The sequence below is a fragment of the Trichosurus vulpecula genome, chromosome 3 (genome assembly GCF_011100635.1).
Source record: "Trichosurus vulpecula isolate mTriVul1 chromosome 3, mTriVul1.pri, whole genome shotgun sequence".
NCBI lineage: Eukaryota > Metazoa > Chordata > Mammalia > Diprotodontia > Phalangeridae > Trichosurus > Trichosurus vulpecula.
Window position 1 is genome coordinate 16449352 of NC_050575.1, and position 23985 is coordinate 16473336.

Sequence of the window (23985 nt, forward strand, 5' to 3'; positions counted from 1 at the left end):
TTTGTAGCAACTTAAATAAAATTTTGATTATTAATATATAGTAACTATAGCATCTCTTAGTTGTTGTATTATTTTATGGCAACATATTTTAAAGAAATTTTTACTGAAGGTTTTTTATACCCATCGTTTCCTGATAAACTTCCTCCACCCACAAAAGACCACTTCTTTTAACAACCACAAAAAAATTCTCATATATTTCTAAGCTTAAATTAATAGTATGAAAACTATCATAGGAAAGAACAAACTGCTACATTATCCCGTAAATTAATAATTAAAGGATAACAGAATAATATTGTGATCTATTGGAAAAAAATATTTAAATATTTCCCCTTTCCTACACTCATACAGAAACCATCCTAACTTAAGCTTTCTAGAACATTATGGTAGCTTCCTAATTGGTCTCTGTCTCCAATCTCTTCCTTTCCAATCTATCCTCTACATAGCTGCCAAAATAGACTTTCTAAGGCACAGGTATGATTTATTTCACTTCTTGCTCAAAAACTTTGAGAGGCTTCCTGTTGCTTGTAGGATCAAGTGTAGATTTTCTTAACTCGACATTCAAGACTTTTGATAATCTGTCTACCTACCTTTCTAGCCTTTTCATATTCTTATCCTTTGTGAACTCTAATGTTCTAGCCTCTCTGGATTCCTTCTCCCAGTTGAATGTAATCACATTAGCTTTTCCTCCCATGCCTGTCATACACTACCTTTCACCTTTGCCTTTCAGAATTATTCTTTCTTTATATCTCAGCCCAGATGCCGCCTGTCTTCAACACTTGCCTGATTTTCACTTTGTCCTCCCTCATTGCCAGGGTTCTCTTCCTTCTCGAATTGCCTTGTTTTATATACTTTTCTTTGCGTGTTCTATTGTCCCCATCTGCCCCCTATAATATAAACTCCTTTAAGCCAGAGGTCCTTGCATTCCCAGCATCTAACATAGTGCTTTGCACATAGTAAGGAAGCACCTGGTGGCACAGTGGCTTGGAATCAGGAAGTCCTGAGATACTTACTAGTTGTATGGCTCTAGGCAAGGCCCTTAATCTCTGTTTGCCTCAGTTTCTTCAGCTGTAAAATGGGAAAATACAATAATTGCACCTACCTCGTGGGGTTGTTGTGAGGATCAAATAAGGTATTTATAAAAAGCACTTAACACACTGTCTGAGATATAGTTGATGCTATGTGGAGGCTTGTTTCCTTGCCTTCCCCCTCCTTTCATGAAATTAAATTGAATTTTATACCTTTAGTAAGTTACTGACCTTTTTGTTCTCCTTATAAAACTGTGATCCTTAACTACCCCTAGAGCCATTCTGTTTAAAAAATATTTATTAAGCATCTACTTAGTGTCCTGGTAGACATTGAGTAATGTAAGTATAGAGAAGATATGGTCTCCACCCTCAAGGAGAGTTCAATTTAATCTAGTTAGGGTATATAATACAGATAATTAGATTACAAAATCATTAGGAAAAGAAGTGGGGAAAGAGGTTCTAGGAAGAAAATGTTGCATAGCAACATGCACCACAGCTAGGAGAAAGGTAAGCTTCAAATATAACCTCAAGTTTGAGAACCTAAGAGATGATAAGTAGTAGAGATACAAACGTATTCTGCAGGAAGGATTTCTGGATAAAGTAGCTTTTGATTTGAACTCTAAAAGATGTGTAGGAATTGAGTGGGTAAAGAGGAGAGAGAAAATTTCAGACATAAATGTGAGCAAGGCCCTGAAGGTTGAAACAGAAAGGGTACAGTTTGGCCCAAGGGCAGAATAACATAGATTAATAATCTAAAGCTGAGGTGAGACAATTTTAGAGGGCCTTAGATGTCAGGCAGTAGGGAAGCTCAGACTTCCGAGAAAAGGAACAGTATCATGCTCATCGTAATCATTACAATAGCTTTTGTATAGCTCTTTAAGGTTTACAAAGCGCTTTACAAATATTATCTCATTTGATCCTCATAACAACTCTGGGAGCTAGGTGGTGCTATTATTCCCATTTACAGATGGAGAAACTAAGGCAGATAAAGTAGTAAGGGTCTGAGGCTGGATTTTAACTCAGGCCTTCCTGATTACAGGTCCAGTGATTTGTCCATTGCACTACTTCTCCTACTAGAGGAGGAATAATCATAAAAGAATGAGGAGAACCAAGAGAATATGGTGTGTCTAATACCAAGGAATGAAAAATATCTAGTAGGTAAGAGTGGACTTTTGTGTCTGGAGCTCTAGAGGGATCAAAAGTGAATAAGGACTGAAGAATGGCCTGTTGGAATTGGTCATCAGAGGGCTATTGACCACTTTTAAGGAATGGTTTCAGTGGAATGGTGGCGAGATTAAAGAGATGGGATGTAGTAAGGAAATGGAGTCATCACAGCTATGGATAGTTACTTCAAGAAGCTCAGTTGTGAAGGAAAAGAGAGAATAGTAGTTGAGTGAGGTAGAAAGATCAAAAGATTGCTTTCTTTAAAAAGAAAAAGAAGAAGAAGAACCGGGAAGACCTAAGAATGTTTGTAGGTAGACGATAAAGGAGCTAGTGAAGTAGAGAAACTGATAATAAAGTGGGGGCTGGGATTGGGGAGGAGGAATGATTAATGCTACAATGAAGTTTGAAAAAAGAGGGAATGAGATCAAGGAACAGGAGGGGTGGGCAATAATTTTTGGAAGTTTCTAAAGAATGAAGGAGGAAGTGCTGTCATGGTCTCAGTCAGCTCAGTGAAGTAGGAAGTTAAGTGATACTCTATAAATGAGGGAAAGGACAAGAGGAGAGATTTGGAACAGTATAGGGAGTGAGATAAGACATTAATAAGGATAGACTAGGAGGACTGTTGGGAAATCGTAAGGACTAAATTGAGGTTGTGTAACATTTTTGTGGTGAGTAAAATAAGATGTGGGGATTTTTCCCCCCTCTATTGATATTCAATAGCTTTAGAACAAGAATGGAGAGAGTAAGTGGTCATGATCCTCTAGGGATGAGGACTCAGACGTTGGGAATGGTAAAGATTTGAGGGTAGGTGGGTCAGGGAAGAGAGAAAAGTTATTCTTAGAGTAATTGGCCATTACAGTCTAGGTATAGAGGGAGACAAGGTAGAGCCAGAATTGGTGTGAAGAATAAGGAGAGAGAAGGGAAATGATACTAGCAAAGAGCATAGAGAGTTAGGATGAGGTATACGTGAATCTCCAATCTCTCAAGACCATGAGATAGAGGCGTCTCCTTCCCCCAGCGATGGCGCCCCTGGGGGCCCATAGCATCTGGTACTTAGGGCAGGCTCTGACTTGCTATGCCTTACGTAGTCCTGCGGGAGGGCTTTGGTTTGGAGATGAGTAAGTTATACGATAGGGCTTTTGGGAGCAAATTCATTGTAATTTTTTGCTGCTATTTTTATTGTTACTCCGGTAAAAGTAAAACTGTTCATAATAATCACATGAAATAATTTCAAATATTGGTCAAAATGATAAGCACTGCTTTTTTTCCCCCAGGAGCTTTTTTCTAAAGGAAAAATCAAAGCTTTTAGAAGTAATTGTGGTGAAAATCCTCTAGTCATTTTTGTCTGTATTGATTTTTTTCCCCAATGACTACTCCTGAACGTGCCTATTTATATGTTTTATGTTTATTTTGGCATTTTTGTTATTCACTTTAAAAACTGTGACATTACCAAATATTATATAAAGGCCCCATCCAGTAGCAGTGACTCTTGTCATTAAAAAATTCACATTTTCTTAGGTTAAGCCAATCACTATCATATTTACTGTATGAATTTGCGTTGACGGACGGTAACCTACATGTAAAGAATAGTTATAATGGATGGTGAAAGAAGGAAGCAGAAGGCCCTTGGCTTTTTAAGTCTTTTAAAAATGTTTTCTACTAAAAGATTTCAGTGTGGAAAAGACCAATTGAACTTTGTCCTATATAATTAAGTCTAAAAATTCCAACAGGAGTTCTAGATTGAGTAACATTCACTTTTCCTATTAGTTTAGTATTTTATTTTTCTTGATTCCTTGAAAAATGAATGATGTGAATCTCATTGTGGTGTTTTCAGATATAATTTTAAATTTCAATCCTCAAAGTATCACAGGTATTGAGGTAGCAGGGCTTCTGGCCATGCATTTCAAGGTCATGCTTAATTGCCTCAGTTTCTTCATCTGTCAAATGAAAGGGTTGGACTGTTATGCTTAGTTTTTTCCAGTTTTTAATATTCTGTGGGTCACTTTTATTAGTGTCTAGGGGGATATGTATTCTGATTGCCATATTTTAAATTAAACGAACATCATCCTTCAAACCCAATTTTGAAATTGTTTCATAATTCCAAACCTAGCTATATGGCTGGTAGATAACCTGCCACATAGATTGTGGCCCTTCTGAGACTTCCTGCAGTTACGTAATGAATGATAAGTTTGGAAATCTCCCTTACCAGCGTATTATTACTAGCAGCTGGCATCACAGGCCACTAATTAGTTTTCATTTCTAAAAACTATTGAGCAACAAGTTATCTCTTGATCTCAGTAAAAATGTAGACAGACATTCATTTGAAATGATCAAAAGATTAGGGATCACAGCCTCCTGAAATGGCATTTGTGAAATTCCAAACAATTTTGAGAATGTGTGACTTGGCAATTGCTGGAGACCTGATCAGAACAGTTGACCATTGTGGTAAAGCATTATATTTGAGGACTGGGTAATAACCCAGGAAAAGGTTTGAGAACATTGATTGATAATTCTTAAGTGATACCTTAAGATTTAATGATTTTAAGGATTTGTGGCACAAAAGAGACAACAACATTTTTAGTGGCTACAATGTCAAAGAACAGGATAAATCTTGTGGTCAGTAAGTAATGAATCTTCTACATCATTCCTCATGTTTTGGATGACAGGTTTGAACAGTGGCTCCCTGTCATAGGAGGCAAGTGAGTAAAGTTGTCACTAAATTGCTCCATTTTATATGTACTTGTTAGTACAAAGTAGAATAATGTCTAAATAAAGGATCTTAACCTGAGGAAAACCCAAATCTCACATAATTCAGAACATTCATATCAGAGCATCTTAAATGCATTTTTAATAGACAATTTTGAAATGTAAAATTTCCTCATTTTGACAGACATTTGTTTTCTGCTTTATTTTCACAGAGACTAATAGACAAATCCAGAGTAACCTGTGTAAAATGGGTGCCAGGTTCGGAAAGCCTTTTCTTAGTAGCTCATTCCAGTGGTAATATGTACTTATATAATGTGGAACACACTTGTGGTACCACAGCTCCACACTACCAACTACTTAAGCAAGGAGAAAGCTTTGCAGTTCATACTTGCAAGAGCAAGTCCACAAGAAACCCTCTCCTTAAGTGGACAGTGGGAGAAGGTGCCCTGAATGAGTTTGCTTTTTCCCCAGATGGGAAGTTCTTAGCATGTGTGAGCCAAGATGGTTTTCTCCGGGTATTTAACTTTGATTCAGTGGAGTTGCACGGTACAATGAAAAGCTACTTTGGAGGACTACTATGTGTTTGTTGGAGCCCAGATGGAAAATATATTGTAACAGGTGGAGAGGATGACTTGGTGACAGTTTGGTCTTTTGTGGACTGTCGAGTAATAGCTAGAGGCCATGGACATAAATCATGGGTCAGCGTTGTAGCATTTGACCCATATACCACTAGTGTAGAAGAAAGTGACCCAATGGAATTTAGTGGCAGTGATGAGGATTTCCAAGACCTCCTTCATTTTGGCAGAGATCGAGCAAATAGTACGCAATCTAGGTTATCAAAAAGGAACTCTACAGATAGTCGCCCAGTAAGCGTTACATATAGGTTTGGCTCAGTAGGCCAAGATACACAACTCTGTTTATGGGACCTTACAGAAGACATTCTTTTTCCCCACCAACCCCTCTCCAGAGCAAGGACACATACAAATGTCATGAATGCCACAAGTCCACCTGCAGGAAGTGGTGGAACCAACCCAGGAAGCAATGGAAACAGCATCACAATGCCTGGAAATTCCGTGCCCCCGCCTCTTCCACGGTCCAACAGCCTTCCACACTCTGCAGTCTCAAATGCCGGCAGTAAAAGCAGTGTCCTGGACGGTGCCATTGCCTCTGGTGTCAGCAAATTCGCAACTCTCTCACTACATGACCGGAAAGAAAGACACCACGACAAAGATCACAAGCGAAATCATAGTATGGGACATATATCTAGCAAGAGCAGTGACAAACTGAACCTAGTTACTAAAACCAAAACGGACCCAGCTAAAACTTTGGGAACTTCCCTGTGCCCCCGAATGGAAGATGTTCCCTTATTAGAGCCTCTTATCTGTAAAAAGATAGCACATGAAAGACTGACTGTGTTAATTTTTCTTGAAGACTGTATAGTCACTGCTTGTCAGGAGGGATTTATTTGCACATGGGCAAGGCCTGGTAAAGTGGTAAGTTTTAATCCTTAATGCTGCATCAAGATCTAGAACTTGAATAGGTAGTGATTTTTTTCCCCCTTGTGGGAGGGATGGGGTATAAAATGAATGTTGAATGACACTTCTTTATGCTTAATGTAAAGCTAAATGCATCAGAGCCATAATTTTGGATACTGCATGCCATGTAATTCCGAATCATTTGACATCTTGCCATAGTACATTAAAAAAGGAAAATATATTCAAATTACCAGCCAAGACAGTTATCCTGTTGGGAGTACATAGAGCCCTAAGGATCAGTTAGCGTTCCTATATTAGATTCTTGATTTTAGGAAAATCACAGCAATGTGGAAAAACAGCGATTTTAAAACGCTAAATTGAAAGTTTCTGCTTTGACTGAAGTAGTTTTGCTTAAACTCACTGACTAGGCTGTTATGCACTTAATGAGAGAATGTGTGTTCATTTCAAAGTCACTAATTGTCATTTATAGTCAAATTTTTTTCAACTTGATCTTGAATGTGGTTTCTGAATCTATCTAAAATTTAACTTTAGGAACAAAGCATTGAGCAGTGTTGATATTCTTTTTACATTGTTATGGCAATCCATCCAAAGACAAGAGCCTTAATTTTTAAAACCCATCTTAGTCATTTTATGACAGAATTAAAAGTTGTTTAATAAACATCTTTTCAAAGAAGCGGTTTGTAGCACTTTGCTTGAGATTCTGAATAGAGTGGTGGTCTAAGTATGTATCCTGTACTGCTTAAGAGCCTGTAAGTTGAAAGGAATCATAGATTCGAGGAAGTCTGGCAGTCATCAAAAGTGCCTCTTTGTCATATATAAGCCAAGATCATTTGTACCCAATACTCTGCTCTTTTGGGGGGGGGGGTGGGAGGGAGGCGGAACTGAGGGGAAAAGGGAGACGCAAGTATTTTTGGTGAAACTCCAGCTTAGACTTAGAGGCCTCAGGCAAGCTTCTTAGCTTTGTTTTTATAAAAAGTAATATACTCCCAAAGGCTTAAAAGTACTGACTGAATTCGTTTGGATTTTGCTTTTACACCCAAAGGAAACAGGCAGAATTTGAGGTCATTTGTGGCTTGGGGTTTTTTGTTTTGTTTGTTTTTGTTTTAAATTATTATATTTTTTGATACCCAGATGAGTGTTATACACTGGTGAATAGTTTAGCTCTCAGGACTCTCGTTTTGATATTGTTTCTAAATAAAGAGAGAGCTGCTGCTTTGGAGCTCATATGATTGATTGATGGGTATCAAGGAGGAGAGAGTTGCTAGGTATAATTTTCTCATAAAAATTCTGATGCTCAAGTCAATGGACCCAAGTATTGCTTTAATCTACAGTATTTGGTTGGAATTCATGATGTACTGTACACCTATTTAAAGCACTTCTCTTCCAATATTCAGAATGGTAAAATTGATTCTTTTGACTGTATTTTGTCAAAATGACAACTTCCTGCTTGACAATTTTTATTCTTGGCATCAAGGTTTGTGGTTATATTATGGTCTACTTCATTAAATCTCCAGATAATCGGAATGTGTATTTGTCCAAAGTTAAAATAGTAAATGAAATTACAATAAGTAAAAATCTAATATTTGTATTTCTTGATGAACAATTTAGTTAAAGGGTGACTGAATGATGTATTGTAGCCATTACACTGGTGCTGCCTGCAACTCTCAAAGAATTTGCTGGAATCATGTTTCATCCAGGCCTAGTTTTCTGCACATATAATGGCTGGATCCATTAACTTTATATTTATGAAACTCCTTAATGAAAAGTCTGTTTCTATTACCTTGTAATAGAAATTAAAATGTAATAAAAATAAAAACAGTAAAAATCATTCTTTTGTATTAAAGCCACAAAGCACTTTTCAATTGTATTTCGTTTTGTTACACGTCCCAGAATATTTGTTCCTGGAAAGGGAGGAATATTAGTGCCCTATCTTATAAAATATAGTCCTTTGTTCCTAAATGTTAACTGATCCCCATAGGTAACTAAAGACAAACATTTTAGCAGATCTTTTCAACTTTAAGTCAGTCTAAATTTGGTTGTTAGAAAACTAAATTAATAACTAACATCACGTGTGCAGTTTTGTGCACTGACATTTTTAGAAATCCTGTTTCAAATGCTTCTGAGACATTGAGTATGCAGTTTCAAAATTCAAGATTGGGTATTTAACCACTATTAAAAGAGGTTAATCACAGGTAAGTCCTATTCATGCTGAAGTTATCCTGGTCTTTCGAATTCTAATACACTATTGCACACTGATATAAATAAAGTATATTTTTAGCATAATTTGGCTAGATGTTACACCTTCAAGTAGATTGACATTTAAACTTTTTTTTCCCATTTCCCTACAACGAAACTAAGAGTTTCATTGGCAAATAAACAGGATTTTTGCAGCTTGGGGATGAAATGTGAGAGCAGGGACAGAGGGCTTTTGCCAAGAATATATAGCAAAAGGAACAGACTGAGAATAAGCACTTAAATTTCCAATTTAATAAAAATTTTCAAATACATTAAAAAATGGGAGTTTGGATTTGGGGCTGGGTTCTACATTGTAATTTTCTTCCATTTTTGCCAGTAAATGTATCCTTAAGTTTCGATATCCTGTTGAGTGTACTTTGCCATTTTAATTCTCTGTCCCCTTCTCCCTTGTTTGTGTTGTGTTTTATTTTTAAGTAGTGAACTGGATTAGGAATAGGGATAAGGACGGAGTGGGCTCTACTGTGCTTAGGTCCAACTAACTCAGAAGCATAGGTTCTTAATGGGGCATTCAGCAGGTATTTATTAAAACACTACGTACCAGTCACCGTGCGAAGAGCTGGGGATACAAAGAAAAGCAGACATAGTAGATTACATCACAAAGTGGTCCTCACCTTTCCCTCTGACTCACTGCCCCCTTTTTTTGACAGCCATCAAAACACTTCTCCTCCAATCAGGAGGACAGAATGCAAGGTATTCTTCTGGACCAGAACTAATATGGCTCTACAAATTCCCCAAAAGAGAGTAGGATTGGGTGGATTTTTCACCATTCTCAAAGTATTTGCAAAAGCACTAGTATATCCTAAAACTTAGGAGACAGTATGTTGTGTAGCTCTTAGATCATGCAATTTCAGACCTTTTATGAATTTTTTATTAGTTTTTTAAGCCTCGAGCTTCCTTACTGGTTATTTTTCCAAAGGCATCTCTTTTGATAGAAATTTAGAAATGAAAACACAGGAAAGAGGAAGGAAATCAATTGAAAAGCATGTTCAATTGGCTTTTTTTCTGATTAGACTATAACTATAAAGAGGTAATAAACAGATAATTAAATCAAATGCTAAATTTAATTAAGGAGAGAGTGTGGCTTGTTTCCACCTTGACAAGAGTGTTAACCTTATGCACAGTTTAAGAAGACAAGAAATGGTTTTTAGAGCTTTCAGCAGTCTCTGGCCAATAGGAGTGGTAATTGTTAGTTAATTTGACATTTACCTTATCTCTTCTTTTTTTGAGTCACTGTTTCCATAGTCCAGTTTGATACTGATTTTTACCATGCACATAGGCAAGACTTTGATTCTTGGGGGTTGGGATATATTATGTGAAGTTGAAACTTAAACCATCTTCTTTGATTCTCATGTTGCAAATGGGGAAGTTAAATGTCTCTATCATCTTACCTCCCTCAGTTTGTTTTGAAAGCAAAGCCAAAAGACACTGAAAGGAATAGCAAAACAGTATTTTAAAACAAATGCCTTTTGATTGCAATTGTCAGTTGGGAAGGCATTTTCATTTTCTTTCACTGTTTGGTATATACATTAGAACTTATTTTTGAAGGAGAGAAATGTTATATAAATACTGCCCCTTGAAGCTTTTGGCTGGGACTAAGAGGATGCTGAAAAAAGATGGACAGGAGGACTATAAAACAGGAGGGAGTTATAGCAAAGATTTCCATACTTTTCACCTTAGAATAAAACTCAAATACCTTTGATAAATAAGGGGGGGAACCCCTGAACTTTATATATTTCATATGTTTGTGGGGATATACTGATACACATACCTACAATTCATACTTGAAAAATGTTTGAAATTCCTTTTGTGTTGTCTCACAGAAAATGCCCTAGGTAGAGAATAACTAGTCCACTCACTTGACTGCTTGCATCATGTAATAGACCTTGAAAATTTGCTCTCACATTGATTATATTTATTTGTATTTATTTATTTGAAGTTGTTTTCTTCTGCTCACAACTTCCTGTAACCCCTTGACTTTGAAGAAAAGTAGGCTTGCTTTCCATGTTGGGGCAAGCTTCAAGTATCACTTAGACAAATGCCAAAGGGCTAATTAAGGCAGGCTGGCGACCTGTGTAAACTTCCTTTCAGAACTCTGTAAATGAGACTTGAGAGCTGACTGTCCAGGGGAGAACCCAGCAACCTTTTAACAGCAAGGTTTTCAGATTCAAGATGCATGTGGTACAGCATTTATCATGTTTGAATGTAATAGCATTTTTGTTCAGAGTGCTTAAACAAACCATATCCAAGTACCTCATGCTCTTAAGTGTCGGTGAATGGAAGTGAGCAGTTTGCCTGTGCTTCTATTGTAAAGGGGCATTTCTCTCCGACAAGTAATACATCTTCAATTGTTGGTATTTCAGATTCCCAGTTGTCATTTTTATTTCCCTACATGAGGTTTTTTTGTATAAGCCTCAGGCATAATACAATTAAAATTAATCATTGTCATATGATCTGGGTGACAGAGGTAAAAGTTGAAGCTTCTGCAGTCTTGTGCACATAATTGGAAGGGGGAGAGAAAGCCAATGCCTTCCTCACACCCTTCGTTATCAGGCTAAATCAGGACTAATAATGATCATTTGTGACAGAGCAAAATGCTTATTGCTTCAGTTAACAAAGCCAAAAATACAGCATGACCCCGTGATACAATAAAGGGTGCTTGAGGGTTAATAACCTCACTGGCTCTCAGCAGTTATAGAACTTCCTCCTATATTCAACCTTTGATACTTGGTTATCCATTTTAAAACTACGATATGCCTCTGCCATCAGAGAAATCTATTAAATTGGTGTTATGAATATTTTACTCATTAATGCATATGTTACACGAAATCCAGGTCATCACTAGATTGCTATCTTACAACCTGAATGTGAATCTAATATACAAGATTTTTCTTGCTTTTTAAAATAATTTCTGTATTCTTGGGTTTGTTCAAGACTGCTAATGATGATACTGTACAAAACCTGTATTAATATTTACCTTTAGTGAAAATCAAAAGTAAACTCAGATGTATTTCTTTTTTTACATTTTCATCTAATTTCTTAAAAACTTGAATAAATTTCATAATGAGCCTTTCTAACATAAGATACTGGTAAATTAAGTTCTTAACTGTTGCAATAACTAATGAAGCTTTAATAATATCAGTATTGTTGGGTTTTTTTAGTTTTTAAAAAAAATCATGTTTCTGTTTCACATGGCTTTGTTTTTTAGCTGTTCAATTGTCTTTATTACAGCTAAAGAACCTCACTAAATACTTGATAATTGCAAAATACTTTGGGGTTGTCCATTGTATTGTGACACTAAATAAAATGTGTGAAAGAATTATAAATGTAGATAATTTTCAAGTCATTTTCCTACCTGAGCTTGAAAATCTGAGTAAACCAAAAAGCCTTTTTTTCTACATTGGGTAAAATCAAGGCCCTTATCGGTTTAATAGAAAAAAAGAACCATGAGCATTGTTAACATCACCTAGTTTCTGATTATTATTTTTAATAGATTTACTTTTTTAAAAAACTTGCATAAACTGCATCAAAAATAATTTTCTGTGCCCTTTATCAGTGTAAAGTCAAATACTGAGAAAGCTCTGTTGATTTAAAAAGTTTTCAACAGTGTTCTATAAAGTTTAATTTTTATTATTATAGACTGAACTATCCTTGCATGGTATATCAGTGATAATAGATTTTGTTGAAATATGATTTCACAAATCCAGACATGGATAGTTGGGTTCTCTTCAGCCAAGCAAAGCTGAAATGGAGACATTTTTATGGGTTGTTGGTTTGGGGTTTTTTTTTTTTTAACTCTACAGGAGCTCTTTTCCTATGAGGATTTCCTTCTATAGCCTTGAACTAAATTTGCTTGACACCTTTTTCAAGATACATACCATATTAGAAATAGCCACCTCCTAGAAAAATGTAGAAAACATTTCCATTTTAGAAACTGATGTATAGATAAGTAAGGAAAAAATGCCCATTTTCATAGTTTTAACAAGCTGTAGACAGTTATTTCTGTTATCTTGCTATGAAATGTTATCCACTCACTCTCAACAGACATAATTGAACTGGGCAGCGCCCTGGGACCTCCATCCCTGAATGCTTCAATGCAGGAGTTCCAGGCCTACACTCACACAAGTCACCATCAGAGGTACCACTGAGGTAAGGGAAGGCTAGTGTGGAGAGAAGAATAACTTTTCATGGAAATGAAATACCCACTTTACTTTCATTATTCAATTTCATAAAATTTCTAATTACACTGGGCCCAAACTTGGCAGTTATAATCTCTCTTCTATTCCTGTCTTAAGTCCCAGGTTTCTTTGGAAAAGTGGCAAAATCCAAATTTGTCCCATCCTCAGGGGTGAAATGTTTCTTTTCCTTGGGGTCTAAAACCATAGTATTTACCAGAAACTATATATTTGAGAAGCTCACATCTTCTGTAGCACTGTACTCTTAAACAGTAGTGAATTCAGCCAGCCGAGTAAGTGGCCTAGTTTGTATCATGGCCCATATCTTAGTCTCTTCCTGAGATATCTTAGACCAGAAAAGTATTCTCAGGTGCATAGCTCCTACAAGTCTAGGCCTTACCCAGTACACTGTTACAGTACGCAGGTACAGCCCTCTGAATCTGGTTCCCTGATAGATTCAAGCTCTAATATTTGAGTTCCCACATCTTATTCTTTTCTTTCCACCATTTCAGTAACTGACAGCAATGTTTTTGGTTGGCATAGCTAGTTTGTTGCCTGTAAAGCATTTTTGAACATCCATCCCCTTGCCCGATTCCCCCAATAGCAGTTAACTGTCATAAGTTTAGTAGGTTAAGGATCTGTAATTTCATTGTTTCGGATCTCCCCGCGGGCACTGCCATCCCCCAGATATTGACTAATATATTATTAGTGGATCTTTTAAGAACTGCTATGGCCAAAAGACTCATCACCCTACAGCCAGCCTCACGAGGAGACTCTGAGCTTAGCTGTTCTTCAGCAGGTGCCGTTCACCACTAGACTTAATACTCAAAAGCTTTCTTAACTTAGGACCTGAATTCCACTGCGGTAGTCTTTGAAAACATAGGCTCACTCTGATAGGACTGTGCTAAGCAAAGATGAGACCTGAACAAAACTGCTTTGGAATCTCTAAGACAATACTATCTGGAAACTTTTGGAAAAGATTTTATGAAATGAGAGGTGACTATGTACCTACTTTAGCACTTACAGACATCCTGATTAACAAACCAGCACTGCTTGTCTAAAGACCTGCCTCACCAAGTGCGAAGAGGCTAATCAGAGAGGTGACCGTGGGGTGAAGAATTTTCTTAGCCATAGTAGTTTACAGCAACTAAGGAATGGAAGAAGCTACCGTCTATATTAGTGAAGAGAATACGTACCCATACAGATTGTAAAGTTTGTAAAAGGGGCTGGCAACTTTTATATTCATTTTATTTTCTGTTCAGAAGTAAGATTTGGATGGTGCTGAAGTTATGTTACAAAACTATGTCTTTAAATAGTTTTCCAGTATTGTTAACTAGTGTATCACTATCTCTGCTAAAAGAAAAGTGGAGAATTTAAGTAATTACCTCTGTTTGTTTGAGAGTGCAGACTAATGACAATAGATTGAATCTGAACAGGTTCTGTATCTAGTAGGATTGGGTTAGATATGTGAAAGGCAAAGTGGGAAAATGAGAATAGCACTGGTCCTGGAAATCAGGAGATCTAACACTTGGTGGCTAGATGAATGTAAGCAAGTCACCATCGAATTTCAGTTTCCTCTTCTATAAAATGGGAATAATACCTATCCCATCCTAGGTGAATGTGAAGAAAGCACTTTATAAAAGTTAAAGCCCCACACTACTATAATGTATGTCCTTGGTCAGCTTTAGACAGAAGGATCCCAGTGCTCACTGATCAGTTAGTAAATATCTACATTGCCCCTTTGCCAAGCACTTCCCATCCATAGACTACATAACTTAGTACAGCTTTTGCCATTTCGTAGAATTTAGACTGCTATGTTCAGTTTAATTTACTGAGTGACATGGAGAACACAAACTATGAGCAAAATATGGCCCTTACCTTCAGAAACTTCAAATCTAGAAGGCAGGAATAAACCATCTTCACAAATTAAAGCACATTCACCACTATAAGGTAAATGTGATAAGGATTGTGAGAGAGAGAAAAGTGCTACAACTACTGATAACAACAGTGGGATGAGTTGATCAAGATAGGTTGGGACCATGGCAGATAAAACAAACTATGAATGGTAGGCTGAATAGTTTGGGCTTTATTCTCTAGCTTGGGGGGCATGGGGATGGTCATTGAGAGTTCTAGCTCTCAGATCCTAACCTCCTTCATGAAGTCATTCCACATCAGCCCAGTCTGAAAGTAGATTTACATTAAGCACTTTTCTCTACTAGAGTGCACCTTTCTCCAATCACACCGTGCTATGTATCATACTTACTCGTACACACACACACACACACACACACACACACACACGTATGATACCTCCCTCTTCCATTACAGCATAAGCCCAAGAACAAAGACTGTTCTTTTTCATTTTTGTGCCCGTCCCAAAACCAATAACCAAATAGTCTCTTAATAAACATATGGATTGAGAGGAGCATTGTAGTCAGAACTGCTTTACCATTTGGATGATGTTTGTTTTGTCCAGGATTCCTTGTTTTCTGACTGTCAGGTCTTATAAAAGCATTTTTTTGCTTAGGTGGCTAAGTTCCATGCAACTAATTTTTTTTTTTAATTCTTAAATTTTTAAAAAATAATTTATATCAGTGCAGCGTAAAGGGTTATTTTCCTGTACGTAAATGAAAGGTTGTGTCATTAAATTTTCTAAATGGCATCCTGTTTTATCAGATTTGTACATATTTCAATATCATTGTCATCTAAACGTGGACAAATAGAGCATTTACCCAAATTGAGAAACCTGGAATCTAGGTCAGGCAAATCACTTCCCTTCTCTGGATCCCAAGGTGAGGCGACAGGGCTAGATAATACCGAAGGGTCTCACATATTCCACAGCTTACATGTTTAGGATGCTGACGGTCTCTGAGCACTCAGGCAGGCACCCCCAATTTTATAATAGAAGCCTCATTTGCCAACACAGTAAAAATTCGATTAACCAGAGCTCCCAAGCAGACCTACTTATTATAACGCACAAGTTCTGCTAGTTGTGCAGCTGCTCCTACCACACTGTGCAGCTGCCATGATCCCCAGTCTCCAACCTCGGCCCACCTCCAGCTGCAGTTTGCTGCCTGCTCTTCCCAGCGCCAAGCCACTGCCTGTATTTTTAGTCCTGGGAAAGTCAAGAAGAGGTTGAGGGGGTGAGAAAGGAGAAAGGCAGAGGAATCTCAAGGCCCAGGTAGTGATATCCAGTTGACTGGCACCCTTTGTTGCCAACTTAAACATTTAATGTGCCTCAATGCCTCACAGCAAAGAATACTATCTTGGCCATGAGCTAAATATCTTAAAGAACCACTGGTGTATAATGATGATCTTGAAGACCTACGAGATCCTAAAATATTCAAGAAATATTACATTAGTACTACTACATGAAGCACTAGAATTCCACAGGGATACATAAATAATATGGTGGAATGACCATTGAGCAATGAGTTAGGAAATGGACACCATATGGGTGGCTGAATGTCCTAATTTCTCTGGGCCCTATGTCTCTCATCCCAGAATGAGGACATAGGACTAGATCTCCAATGTTCTGTGGTCTAAGTATTTTCTCCTAAGGCATGAATGTGACTAACATATTTTTAAAAAAATGTCCAACAGGGAAATTTTCTGCCTAACCTTCAATAACCAGAACATCTCATTCCTGTAGCATTTTGATTGAGATGTTAACTATATTGGCTTAACGTCTTAAATTGTATAAATTCAGTAAAATTAATGGTTAGGTCACTTTAGCATTTATTTTAAAATGAAATTTTTCGAGTGGCTCAAAAGTTCCCTCAAGATACATATACAGTTCATTATTAAGATGTACTCATTACTTTAATAGAGTTCTGCAGAAAAAAAAAATCATGCTGAATAGAAAGGGTCTCAATCAGAATGGCAGAACTGGGAGAGGCTTTCAAAAAGCATCCAATCATTTTTACAGACGAGGAAATTGAGGCCCAGAGGGGAATAAGTTGATGGTGGAGCCAGTAGGAGAATACAAGTCTTTTGGTTTGTAGTCCAAAGGAATAGGAGTAATGCAGTGAGAAGGATGAAGACAAAAATTATGTCCAACCTTATTTGCAGCAAAGGCTATGAATGCTGTCATGGGAATAACTTTTGTAAAAATGATTTGGTTGGTATTGTGGTCCCATCCTACCATCCTGAAGTAGATTTGTTACATAAGGCCCCTTTCTTATATTCACTGAACAAATCATGCAGTTGGTTGATGGGAGGACAAATTGTCAACTAAAATTAAGCAAAGTTGCCCTCTGGAGCCTTCTAATTTTACCTGATATTCTATAATTTAGAAGTAGCAGATTTTCATGTAGCCGTGGCTCAGCAAGTCAAATCTATATTTTCACACTGATAGGGTTACTAAAACTGTGACCTAAAATGAAAAGTTTCTACCACCTTTCCCACACCACTCCCCCCCCCAATTAAGCTCTACAAACAGTAATAAAATTTCATATTTCATAGAGCTTTAAAGGCTTACAGAGTACTTTAAAGGTCCAGAACAAATGTCTTCACTGGTTACCTTATTCCCCAGTTAAACTGATTGAATCTCTAATAAGGCTTTGCATGCCTTACTTGTTAAGTCTTTTTTCCCAAATGACTTACTTAGCTCAACCTAACATTTTTACAGTTTACAGAATGCATTTTCATTTGGTCCTCACAAAGGAATGAAGAGGTGGCGATCAGTAGTACGTGCTGGGACAAGATTGCCATCTCTGGCTCCTGTTCAGTTAAACAACAAGCATTTGATTAGATGCCTGCCTGCTATGTACCCTGGGCTAGGAGGACAAAGCTTAAACAGCCCCTGCACTCAAGGACCCTGGGCCATCATATTTATGGACACATAAGCATATATAATATATACAGATACGTGTGTGTGTGTGTGTGTGTGTGTGTGTGTGTGTGTGTGTGTGTGTATTACCAGTTTACGGCAAGGGTAGTGAGGCAGGACAGAAATCATTCCCACAATCTCTTAGGGCCAAAAGCAAGGTATTCCTTGTAGCACCTTTGTGTTTCACGTGCAGTAGATACGCTTAATAGTTGTCAAATAAATATATAAATAGTTATTACATACATTTTAAAGCGATGCTACTTTATGGTTAATTAAAATTTTCTTTTCTGCTCTTATCAGCTATTTTTACCAATTCAATTTAGTAACCTTTTATTAAGTAATCAACAAGCATTTATTAAGGGTCCTCTGAGTTCCAGGCAATGCTCTAAGTGCTGGAGATACAAATACCAAAGTGAGATAGTTCCTGGCCCACAGGAACTTGGATTCTGAATCTCAGAGAAAGAAGTGACTTGCCCATAGTCACAGAGCTTCTGAGGGAGTATTGGAAGTAGAAGCCTGGACTTCTGACTAAGGACACAGAGCTTCCCTCCATATGCATGCTTTGGATTGGTGGCATTCTTTCTTTTCTATATAGAGCCTATTCTGCCTTGTCTACAAGCCTCCCTTCATTCCCCAGGTCCTGAGCCCATCCTTCATTATACTTCAGTAACACACATGACAATAACTGACGTTTACTGTGAAAATTATTGCTATACTTACTTTAAACATGCTCACCATCAGTTTGCATGCTTGAGACAAACACAACACAAAAACAAAAACAAAAAATGTTACCTAAAAGAGAAAGGCCAGGAAGATATGATGTTGAAACTGAACCCCTAATATGATTTCAAGATTATCAAGATTATATTTACCCCTGAAGATGGGTTTTTGTTTTCAACTGACACTTTAAAATCTGTTTACATTACTTGAGCATCAGGTATAATTTTACCATGTTGAATTACTACTGTTTTATTTATTAGGATTAGTATTAGTATTAGTGGCTTTATCACAATTTCTCTGTGTACTTTCTTTTGTTTAGAATGTATGCTTTTGGAGTGTGTATTATGGATGTGTGTGTATTACATATATATATAATACACACATTTGTGTTATATAAATATATGCTGTGAGTAGATAGAAATCACATATACATAAGTGGCACCCTAAACTTTAAACTCTGGGGGGAATCTCAAAGGTCAAGTAGTTCAACTAGAACCAAATGATTTCAGCTTCTATTATGAAAACATTCAGTGAAAGGAGACTCTTTGAGATGCCAAAGATACCGCCATCATATGAATCTAAAAAAGCATCATGGGGTGAGAAGACCATTGGTTCTCAAGTCGGGTCTGTCTTCCCATCTCGGCTACATCGCCCACAAGATTTGTGACTGTGGGCATCTAAACCTTTCTGAACGTATTTCCTCACTTGTGAAATAATAAGATTTGTACCACCCTACCTCATGATAATTGTGAGGATTAAATGAAATTATGCCTGCATAGTGCTCTGTAACCACAAAACATGTGGAAATATTAGTTATTAATCTTATGCCCATATAAATCTGAAATATAGCATGGTATGATTGGTATAGGGTTGGTATAGGAGTCAGGAAGACCTCGATTCAGATTCCCATCTCAGACCATAGTTGTGTGACCCTGAGCAAGTCACATAACCTCTCCAAGGTCTCAGTTACCTCATCTGTAGAATTAGGGGGTTGGAATCAATGCCCTCTAAAGCCCTTCCTAACTCTAAATCTATAATCCTGTGACCAGAGTTTGAGCCTTGCCACTGAAACAGTGCCTCAGGCAACCCCTTAAAGACTAATTCACAGACAAGTTGCTGATCTCTATCTACATTCATGAAAGTTGCTTCTTCATGTATAGTTCCCCACACAAATGAAATCCTAAATTTGGACCAAAACTAAATAATACTAATAAATATTTAATCAAAGTACTGTCAGATTCTTCATGCTAAAATAGGATGGACACATTATTATAAATTATTAATATTTCAAATATCCAGGATCTTATTTTTGAGTTTAGGGGATTTTTCCCTTAACATCTTCTAAAATTACAAATAAGTTTATTTGTGTTTGTTTCTCTTTGCCTGCTCTCCAACAGAACCTTTTGTAATCTTTTCTACCTGTTAGGAAGAAAATTACCAATTAATAATCAAAGATTTAATTCAGAATTTACAGGTTATGTCCCGGTATCTGCACACATTAAATTCACTCCCCTGTGCCTTTTATATCAAGAATGTTGCACTGCAAGATTATATCATCACATGTAGATGAAAGATATATGGGTACATTCTAAAAGTGAAACACACTGCCATTGTTTAACAAGTTAATCTTCAGTTATCCAGAAAATCTGATTGACCAGAAAGCCCTCTCGGCCAATTGATGTTCAGTAGAAATTAAAATGTCTGAGAGATAAGAGAAGGGCCTGCTGGCTGGCTGCCGTGTGTTAAGTAATTGAGTTATCTAATGGTACCTTAAAAATAGTATGTATGGTTCAGAGCATGGTCATCTTGGGCAAGGAATTTCATCTCTTTGAGCCTCAGTTTCTGTTCTAAATGGATACTAGCTATCCTGCTCTTCTTCCCTTCACAACATTGTCGGGAAGATTAAAAGAAAAGCACCTAGCAAACTTCATCAGGTATTACAAAAATGATTTAACCTTTGGACCTCTGTAAAGGCAGAGTCGAGACTGAATCCCTAAAGTCCTTCCCAGAGCTAAACCCGAGAAGATTATGTTCTGTCCAAGGTGGCAAACAGAGTGCCGAACTTAAAGTCAGGGAGGCTGAGTTCAAATCCTGCTTTCGACACTTTCGTTATGTGAACCGTGGCCGTTAGTTAGTGTCCTCGTCTGTAAAACCTCACCAATTGTTGGGAGGAGCAAATGACTGATGATGTGTGAAGCGCTTTGAAAAGCCTTGCTCTCATCATCCGTTTCCTCATCCCTGGAATACCTTTTGCAGTAACTCATTTCTGTAGTAGTTTCCTCACGATTATGAAGTCAGATGTGAAACTATACGATCCCTATTTTATAATGGTAGGAAATGAGGCCGATAAAGGTTAAGGTTATTTGATCATAGTTACACAAATAATGGAGGTAGAATTTAAACCCAGGTCTCTTCATTCCTGTATTTCTGGGAGGGAATAATGCAGCCTATCCAGCCACTGACCAAGCCCCTGAGTGTCTGTCCCTCAGTGAAATAGGAATTCTTCTCTCAAAGCAGTAAAGATAAGTGACAAGGTATGCAAAGTATTTTAGTTTCTTAGGAGGAAGGTGCCTTATGCACTGAAGGTAGAGACAAAACAGGGCATCAAGAATGGAAGATCATGGGCATGGCGATACTTCCATCCTATAATGAGAGGCCCCTAGTGAAGAATGTTAATAGTTCTCTTCCAATGTTGTGCGGGCAGGGAGGTGGAACCTTTCTCAAAGGAGTTTTCTTCCTGAAACACTACAGACTTCACTTGCTTGGAGAAGGAATGATAATGAGGGGGGAGTAGGTCAGCTACAAGGGAGGGTGAGAGCAGAAAGCTTCCATCTACCTTTGTCACAGTGGCTCACTTTTCCTTTACAGGAGTCTAAGATGATTATGTTTTTATGCTTTGCTCATTTTTATTTCAGGAACGAGACAATCTTTTAGATAGGTAGGTAGATTGATAGTTTATCCCTTTGAACTGAGCAACTTATCCAACAAACTACCTGACCATATTCTGGGTAAATGAGTTACATTGTCTAAGAACATGCCATTTGTTATTTCATTAAAGTACTCCTTATTTCACAGACATTTTATTGGAGAAATTCTTAGCCGGGTATTTCTTTTGGAGTTTGCTTGAGCAAAATATGCAGTTCTTTGATGTGGTTGCATTGCCCACCTAAAACAATGTTTCCTCAGGCTTCTAATTTGACTAAGATGAACTATAAAATCCTTTCCAATTCTGAGATTCATATGGGAGATTTCATAGATATGTATATATAAAACTTCCTGTGGTTAGAATTCAAAAAGCTAAGTTCTTTGCATCACATCTAGAAGCCAACTAGCATTCTCTGGGCTTGCTGGGGAACTAGAAAACGTAGTTTTCTTTATCCACCTATCCCAGTAGATTTCATCACATCTGACTTGGTGGATCTGAGTGAGCAGGAAAGAGTTTAGTTGAGCTAGGTTTTGAGACTCATTACCACCAATCCAGAAATGTGTTCTTTTGGTTTAGAAGTCAGAACAGGGTTCTTTCCTTTTCTCAGTAGTGGTTCCTGGGTTCTTGGATCTGAGAGGAAAAGAGCTCCTATAGATTCTGAAGAGGTGTCAAATTCTACATTCCAATTGGTATTTGCTTCCTGGTCTTGTCTAGATTAAAGGATCTAAGTTACAGGAACCTAACTTTAAGGTAAGAAATGATCTGTACGTAAAATTACTTAAGTGGTAACATAACTGTAGTCCCACTGGTTACCTAGAACAAGGTGCATGTAACTTTGTCAATGAATGCTGTTCAGGTATAGATAGCCATTTTATCTGCTACAAATCCCAAATGTGAGAATTAAGTACTGTCTGGCACACTTTTTTAGTCTTAGCTTGTAAACAATAATTTAGTACTTTTCAGGCTGGCTTTAAGAATAATTCTTTTTATGTGCCTAAAATGGAAAATTTGCAACTTTAGTGTTATGCTCTTATCAAAGCAAAGTATTATATTCGGTGAATGTAGAATTAAAATCTAACTGTATGTATTCTGGAGCATTGTAATAGCCATTTATTTTGGAAAAGATTAAACAAGCTTAAATTTATGTAAAATGGCACCTTACCTGAAGTTAGAGGAATTTAACATGGCTCTCATTTTCTCCCCGCCATAAAGCAACATGATTTGTGTTGAACAGTGCTATGCAGGTATCCCACTGGTATGCAAGAGTTTCAGACATCCTGTTAACATTCCAAAAATCCCACCCTTCATTCTAATCCTTAATGCTTCAGTGGTTGGCACTGGCTTTTGAACTCTTTGTCCAATTTTTACATTCACCAAAGCCTCATTTATTTTACCTAAGAACAATTATTGGTTTGTTCTTCTGTAACTCTCTCTCTGCCTCCTCCCCACCCACTCACCCAACCCCAAAATCCACATAGTTACTTGCTATACACTGCAACATGCTTGAGTGGTATTCTCCCTCTCATGAGAGAAAAATTACAATTAAAACATGTCTGGGATTGCCTCTGCTTCATGTTACCCCATTCAGTTATGCAGGTCAGTTGTGAACTGTAATTCCCAAACATGTCTCACTTCACTCATGGTCAGTTCACTACTGGTGAAGAGGAAATAAATGGCTTATTTTGGAGAACCAAAGCATAGCAAATAGTCCTGCTGTAGGACATCCATCTCTTTCACAGGCCTCAATGCAACTTCCTTCCAGAAAGATGCAGTTTCTTTCCTTTTCCCAAGGGGTATTACATCTAAAGTTTTAGATATGCATGGATTTGGGGGCTCAATGAATTTTGCTTTGTGTTACGTAGTAATTACGAATTACTGTGTAAGAGCATAACTTGGATGAAAAAAATTTAATGATGTGATAAAATAGTGGTTACCGAATACAACTGACCTAATGATTAAGATGATAGAAGAAACCACTAGTATAAATATGTTCTTAGATGCTGGGTTCTTTTGCTGGATTAATGTAAACTGCTTTGTTTGCAGGGTTTATTGTCATCCCAAAACCAGGCCAATTCTCCAAGTGGAACTGTAGTATAGTCATCCCACTACTTCGAACAAAACCCACCCCAGGACAAGGAATAATGACAAGGGCACCAAGAGCTGCTCTCTTCAGCCACAGAGCATCGACATTTCTAAAATGGCCGAATGTAAACCTGGAATTCTGGGAATCATAGTGTGGTACAGAAGAGTAACATCATAGGTCCTTTTCCTGTGTTGTTTCCTTGGCTGCTTACCCAAAGAATTTTCTGTTTTAAAGTAATTCTTTTGGTATTGCAGTTAAAATGAGAAACTAAGTTTTCTTCTTTTTAAAGTTCAATGTAATTAAGACATATATATATGAATATATATACATTCATACATATATATATATATATACATATACATAGTGTAAGATAAAATGTTTCTTGGACAAAAATACCCTCAAGTTCAGTTGTTATAAAATAGTACTTAACCATTGTTTGTTTTTTGCACTGATTTTTTTTATACTTGAGGTGATAAGACAACCTAGGAATGCACTCAGAGAGTCATTTTTCTGACTTCAATATATAATTCAGGAAGATGGATGCTGCAATCATAGATTTGTTTTAAAATTGCACTTAAGATAGTTTAATGCTAGTAGAGTACTTTA

At 37.2% G+C, this 23985-nt stretch overlaps 1 protein-coding gene across 4 annotated transcripts in view; it reads left to right on the forward strand.

The window, feature by feature from the left end:
- The window catches only part of WDR20 (WD repeat domain 20), an 88087-nt gene extending 64410 nt beyond the window's left edge, over positions 1–23677 (forward strand). For 2 of the 4 annotated variants that reach the window (XM_036750562.1, XM_036750561.1), the window contains 2 exons: positions 5108–6388; positions 23340–23677. In XM_036750562.1, the coding sequence (XP_036606457.1) occupies positions 5195–6388; positions 23340–23393 (1248 nt within the window). In that variant the 5' untranslated portion in view covers positions 5108–5194 and the 3' untranslated portion in view covers positions 23394–23677. Of the gene's footprint in view, positions 1–5107; positions 6389–9294; positions 9338–12688; positions 12793–21903; positions 22047–23339 lie in introns of those variants that run through there. The other 2 variants (XR_005009899.1, XM_036750563.1) reach the window with 2 other exon arrangements.
- Positions 23678–23985: the final 308 nt, after the last annotated feature.